This window comes from Macrobrachium rosenbergii, chromosome 20 (genome assembly GCF_040412425.1).
Source record: "Macrobrachium rosenbergii isolate ZJJX-2024 chromosome 20, ASM4041242v1, whole genome shotgun sequence".
NCBI classification, from domain to species: Eukaryota; Metazoa; Arthropoda; class Malacostraca; order Decapoda; family Palaemonidae; genus Macrobrachium; species Macrobrachium rosenbergii.
Window position 1 is genome coordinate 27782501 of NC_089760.1, and position 7500 is coordinate 27790000.

The 7500-nt window shown below is 34.9% G+C and overlaps 1 protein-coding gene across 1 annotated transcript in view; it reads right to left on the reverse strand.

The window, feature by feature from the left end:
• The window catches only part of LOC136849175 (kynureninase-like), a 15529-nt gene that overhangs the window by 6301 nt on the left and 1728 nt on the right, over window positions 1–7500 (reverse strand). The window contains 1 exon segment of the mRNA XM_067122286.1: window positions 628–743. Coding sequence (XP_066978387.1) covers window positions 628–743 — 116 coding nt within the window.

The window sequence follows — 7500 nt, forward strand, 5'->3', positions numbered from 1 at the left end:
TGTGTGTGTGTGTGTGTGTGTGTGTGTGCGCGCGTATCACCCAAAACGCATCACCGCAAAACGGCGCATCAGACCGTTTGGCAGCTTGAATTTCAAGTCGCTTGCCCCAGTGGCCTTGTTCCATATGAATAGGGTTCATGTTCTGGATAATAATAATAATAATAATAATAAGGTGTGGTCAGTTAAAACCCATTGCTCCTCTGCTGACCCAGCTGGGCGTTAGGTATGTACTAATTAGCCGACTCTGATAGGTTGCAACCACGGTAGAGAATGAGGGTGGGGCGTTGTTGTTGTTAATAGACTCATTCCAAAGGACTTGCTGAGGGCGGGAAGAGTAACACCCTGTGGAGCCGGTGAGAAAATTTGTATAAATGCATTTAATTATTATAGTAGCCACAATGCCCTCTTAACTTCTTTACACTTTTTGGATACGCTTGTCATTACAAAGCCTGAGATCCAAATGCAAGAAATTTGAAGTAACTCTGATATCCGGTAGAAGGGTTCGAGCCTACCTCCCAAGTATCAGAACGAGGCCACGTTGCCAACCTGACCAGTGTTTGTGAGTGTTTACATGTCTGGGAGTCCAAGGTCTAGATATTCTGTAGACCTAGGTGCTCTCATACCAACCTTTCCCTGAAGTGTCGCAGTGGATCCATTTCGTCCATAATCTTGGCGAATTCAGGAGACAATATGTCAACGTCATGTTGGTAGGCGATAGAGCTGAGGACCTTCAATGGGTTCACCTCTGTAAAAAAAAGGAATAATAATAATAATAATAATAATAATAATAATAATAATAATAATAATAATAATATTAATAATAATAATAATAATAATAATAATAATAATAATAATAATAATAATAATAATAATAATATGACCAGCTCGATGCTGTTCATTTACTCATCAAACAAAGTTGTGGATTTCATAGGAACTAAAACCGGAAGGCTAATTCATTATTTTCATATTCTAATAGGAAGTACTTGTATACCAATGAAACTATTCGTAGAAGGAATCTTTTTCCCAGCTATGTTTGTTCCATATTTAGCAACTGCAAACTCTGGGGGAGGCGAAGGGTTCATCCCTTTCTTGACATTACCCAATCTATGTATGGAGTTTTTCGAAGCTTTACTCTTCACCGATATTAATATAAATGTCGTCAAACTGATTCCCCTGTGGAAATATGTTGACGAAATGTTTGCCTTCTTTAGCGTGAATAACGAAGACAAATTGGGGATTTCTTATGCCTTGGCAAATCCCGCACAACCATACGACCTTCCACAGTAGGAAAAGAGGAGGTGAAAATCGGTTTCTCCCTTTCCTCCAGGTGTTGTGATTAGGGCTTCCTTGTTTTGGGGGGCTTTCCGGCACCGAGGAATTTTGGGTAGACACAGGGCCTTTCCCAGATCCCGGTATTTCCCGCTCAGGTGGCATTTGTCCTGTGTGATGGTGATTTCTGATGCTAATTGATCTGACAGTAAAGTAGAAATAATGTAATTACCTACGCAGAATTCCAATTCATCTCATTTTGCTGGGGGATAAGTGAACTCAGTGATGTTTGTGTTGATGTTCAAAGCTAGTTATTTGAAAAGAAATAATAAGAATTATAATTATTTCGTCGAGTTATTGATTTTGTATCGGCAGTCTTCCGTTAATAGCACACACATATACATATATATGTGTATATATATATATATGTGTATGTATATATATATATATATATATATATATATATATATATATATATATATATATATATATATATATATATATATATATATATATATATATATATATATATATATATATATATATACACACACACACACCTACATACATACATTCATAAGGAGGTTCGTTAATCTTTTCTCAAACGTTTTCGTATTTCACGCGATGTAACTCGGAGATAGGGCATAACAGTCGGCGTCCCGGGATTTAACCGAAATTCCCGGGGAAAAAACATGACCACATTACGTCCGGGATCCCGGGACGCTGGGAAAAAACCTTCCCAGTAACGGAAGCTCTTTTTTTTTTTTTTTTTTTTGAGACTAAAGCAGTGAGTAACGCAACGCGCACGCATGTGTACTATGTTCGTTTGTTATTTCGTTATTTTTCAAGAGTACATAGACTATGTAAAACTATTTCTTTCATAGGCTGTGTTAAGTGGTGGCTATGTTAAATTGCTTTTTTCTCAAACTAGGTAACCCGTCATCGACGTTGCCTTAAAAGCTATACAGTAAATATCTGCTTTACTCGGATATAAAATAAAACCACGATATCACACGACAAGTTGCCTTCATCCCTAAATTAGACGAAAATACCAACGTGTTAGAGGACCCTGAACGCCTGTTTGCCCTTAAAAATATCTTGCATGAAAGGTAATTTGCATATTCGAGCGCCGAAATACCTTCGGTTTATATTCAGTAAAATGCAGATTAGACGAAAATACCAACAGGTTTGACGAACGTGAAGACTGTTTACCTTTAGAGCACCTAATTACATTAGACGTAATATAAATAGAAATTTAAAATTTTAGCCCTGATCTGTATTTAGTGAAATGTAATTAAATTTAAGTGGTTTGTTTGATGTGGGTTAAACCGGTAAGAGTTTGGGAAAACGTATCTCTGTGCATTGGAAAGCCTCACGTTTTAATTTTCTGTAAAAGAAAACTGTGGTGACGGCTTTGTCTGTCCGTCCGCACTTTTTCTGTCCGCCCTCAGATCTTAAAAACTACTGAGGCTAGAGGGCTGCATATTTGTATGTTGATCATCCATCCTCCAGTCATCAAACGTGCCAAATTGCAGCCCTCTAGCCTCAGTAGTTTTTATTTAATTTAAGGTCAAAGTTAGCCATAATCGTACTTCTGGCACCGCTATAGGTACCAACAACACAGGCCACCACCGGATCGTGACAGAGTGTATGGACCGCGGCTGAGAGTTTCATACGGCATTATACGCTCTACGGAAAATTCGATTGCTCCGAAGAAACTTCAGAGCATTTTCTACTTGTTTATCACAGAAATAATTCAATTGGCATAGAATGTTGGGAGGATGATCATAGCATTGATTTTAACAATAGTAGGTTTACATTACTAAAGGTTTTTTGCGGCGTCCCTTTGTGTCTTAGGTGCAATCCATTTCATTTTTTTTTTTTTTTACTGTACCTTCGTACATATTCGGTTTCCATCTTACTTTCCACCCTCTCCTAACAATGTTTTCTTGGTGCGACTGCGAGGTTTTCCTCCTGTTACTCTTTTAACACCTTTTCTCTTATTTTCTCTCTCAGCGCTTAATGACCTCATAGGTCCCAGCGCTTAGCCTTTATCCTAAATTTTATATTCCATTCCAGTCCATTCCAACAGCAGGTTTATTTATACGAGCAACAATGCTATGGGACACTGAACATTCTTGGGTGTTGGTTGATTCCGTACCTAGACCAAATCATTAGGGGGTTATTCCATCACACCGCACGGAGGAAATGGCGAGCATGAATGTCAAGCGAGAGAGAATTTCTGAAACGGTTCATAATTCCGACCTGACAGTTCCTTCTGCCTGAGGCAGTCCTTTAAATGGCGATAAATTGCGCTGAAACATTTCTTCGTTTTAGTTTTAAGTAGTGGAAGAGGAAGACGGCCGTATCCTAAAAGCATTGCAAAGCTTCACCGATACATCACCAAAACTTGCCTTTATGGGTCATTGTAACCCTGAACATTTTAGAACGCGATTATTCGTTAATAATAATAATAATAATAATAATAATAATAATAATAATAATAATAAATGACACAGCAACTTTCATGTAAATTCATATCCTTAAATTGAAAATAGAATAAATTTTTATTGCAGTCATTCTTCACGTACACGAACATACCATTTACGTCAATGACGCAGCACTTTCGCGGGGTGGGGGTGTGTCTTTTTCTGGTTGATTTGTTTGATTTTTCATTTTTTAAACTTCCGGCGCCTGTTCCTTTCTCTTCCATTAGTTAATTGTGATGAAAACATGAAGGCACGCATTCTGCTAAAATGCACCATGATTACACGTACGCAGATGTAAAACACACACACACACATATATATATATACATACTATATATATATATATATATATATATATATATATATATATATACATATACTGTATATATACTATATAATATATAATATATATATATACATATATATATATATATATATATATATATATATATATATATATATATATATATATATATATATATATATATATATACACACACACATATAATATAAGCCAGAAGGCTCAGAAGAAGACGACATAAAACGTAAGTCACTTCATTCTTACTGCGACGTTTCAAGACCAGTGTCTCATCATCCAGGCTAAAATGAAAGATAAAAAACTGATAAACAATACAGCATAACAAATTATTTTTTGTTGACGCACAAAACACATTGAATAAAGCAAAACAAAGCAAGTGTTGTTCAATTTCTCCGATTACAACCTAACTAAGAAGGAGGAATTTCTTTTATCTTTTGGGTTGGATTTCTGTTTACCTAATTATAAACCCTCGTACTATGAGTATTACCTGCCTTTTGAGGTTCTTTTTTCCAAACTAAGGAACCTGCCTTTAAATGCCGAAATTTCAAACCGAACTATCTGCTTTTGCCCACACTAATTGTATGTAACAAACTGAAAACTAGATGGGATCCTTTCTTTAATAAGGAAGATTTAAACACACTTCGTAAATTTAGTAAAAAGGAAGACCTGAGTTTTTCAAAATCAGATAAAGGTAGAGGAACCGGTATTCTAAGCAAGGTCGATTACATTGACAAGATGCAACATATTTTATCGGATGACTAAATTTCGGAAAATTACCGAAAAAAATTTAAAATTCAATTTTAGAAATTAGGACAGGATCAACCGTTTTTTAAAAATCGTAAAGGACTAGCATACAATTAATCATGCTACATACGACGAGCTTTTCGTCGTTGGCTCTTTTTTTGGTGTCATGTATGGGCTCCCGAAAATGCATAAGGAAAATGTTCCAATGAGGCCAATCCTTTCGTCTTATACCACGCCTGGCTATAAAATTGCCAAATAACTAATCCTTTTATTGGTAAGCTTTTTTAATAATGAACTTAGTCTTTCTAATTCCTTAGAATTCAAAAACAGCAGTTTGTGTCAGGATTCCGATTTAGTCATGGCTAGCTTTGACATAGAATCTTTATTTACTAATATACCCGTGGAAGAAACAATTGAGTACATTTTAGACATGTTTACTGCGGATGAATGTGTTCACCATGGTTTTAACCGTCATGATTTTAAGAAGTTGCTAGAGTTGGCAGTGCGGGACACTGCCTTTGTTTTTAATGATGAGGTACACATGCAAGTTGAGGTTGTGGGCATGGGTAACCCACTGAGTTGCACATTCGCTAACATTTTTATGCACTAATTTGAGAGAGAGCTGCTGGTCAGTTGTCCAGCTTCTTTTAAACCCTTATTCTATCGCCGATATGTAGATGATACTTTTGTTCTTTTTAAGGACCATTTGCACTGTGATTCGTTCTTACAATGAGCCATTTCTTTCCATTCCAACATTAAATTTACATATGAATTGGAAAACAATAACCAACCACCTTTCTTAGATACGATTGCCATCCGTGATGACGACCGTTTTCAAACAGGTATTTTTCGAAAGGCAACTTTCACAGGCCTTGGTCTTAACTTTCATAGTTTTTGTTTTTTCATTTTAAAATTAAATTCATTGTCTACCCTCCTCCACAGAGTCATGACATTAACTTCTGATTGGAGTCTTTTCCACAAAGAAATCAGAATCCTTTACGATTATTTTGAATCAAATTGTTATCCTCCTAATCTCTTTATGAGATATGTCAGGCCCATAAACTCAAGTTCTATATACGATTCCTTATATACATGACACCTCTTTTTTTACTTCACTGAAGGAGAATTTTAATTAATTATTTTCCGGCTGTTGATGTCAAGTTTGTCTTAATGAGAGATTACCTCCCTTAATGCAATCCGGCGTTGTCTATATTTATACTTGCTGCCGATGCAACAGGCAGACTTAAGTTGGTAACACGCGCCGCCTGCTTAAGGTGAGATGTGATACACATATGGGCAATAGTTTCCGTACAGGGTGTAAACTATCTAACCGAGAACTATCTAACATTAGGAATCATGTGAAATTTTCCAAAATAATGTAAATTATAAGGATTTCAAGATATTATCAAGGCCATATGAACACCACCTTCCAACATTAGAATCTCTGGTTGTAAAGAAACCAGTTCCCACCTTCAACAACCACTATTCATCTGTTCCCTTGCACAAGCTTATACCACGTCCTTCTTCTCGTTTACTTTCGGTGCATTTTCCATACAGCAACGGAACTTCGTTGAGACAAGGTGTCTTTTTAACTACTCTTAACTTTAATTGTGGTTTTTTTTATGTAAAGTAATTTTTATTTCAATGTTGTCTCTTGCTTTGTTTTCCTTTATTCAGTGTGTTTTGCGTGTCAACAAAAAATAATTTCTTATGCTGTATTGTTTATTAGTTTTTTATCTTTCATTTTATCCTGGATGATGAGACATTGGTCTCGAAACGTCGCAGTAAGAATGAAGTGACTTATGTTTTATGCTGTCTTCTTCTACGCCTTCTGGTTTGTACTGCTGAGGAATAGCCATACCGTCATGCTGAATTACAAACATATTTATATATATTATATACATATGTATTATATAATATATATACACATATACATATATTTACATATGTATATATATATTTTATATATGCAATGTATATATATACATGTATATGTATGTATGTATATATATATATATATATATATATATATATATATATATATATATATATATATATATATATAGAGAGAGAGAGAGAGAGAGAGAGAGAGAGAGAGAGAGAGAACTGTGTACATGCACGGTCTTGAAGAGAAACCTATACAGATAATAAAAAATTTACTAAGAAGTAATGAAGGTTTCTCACCTAAGGATGAGACAAGTTTTTTGTTATTTTAAATGTCATTATTTTACCTTGGTGAACCCAGAATAATTGATTCCTTTAATTATGGAAATGTCACCTTGTTTTTGTAAAGTGAAAGAATGAAGAAATGAACATAATAATACATGAATACATAAGTATAAGAATAATACTTGGGTATAAGAATATATGAATATACATAAGTTTACATGACATGCAACAATTTCCCGGCAAACACAACTATAAAGTATAAAATCTTAGATTATCATGTTGGTAATTTCATTCATACGAAGGACGTAATTTGTTGAGTACAGAAGAGAAATAAATCAGGTTAAATAAAGTAATAATGAGACACAATTTGATTGACTTTAAACTTATTTTCCGCAGATATCACTGAAAGTAATTTATTTACTCTATTAAAAGTTTAAGATAAAATACACTCGCATAACGAGTATTTATCGTACATGCTCTCATGAAGTACACTTATATACGTTTTTATCG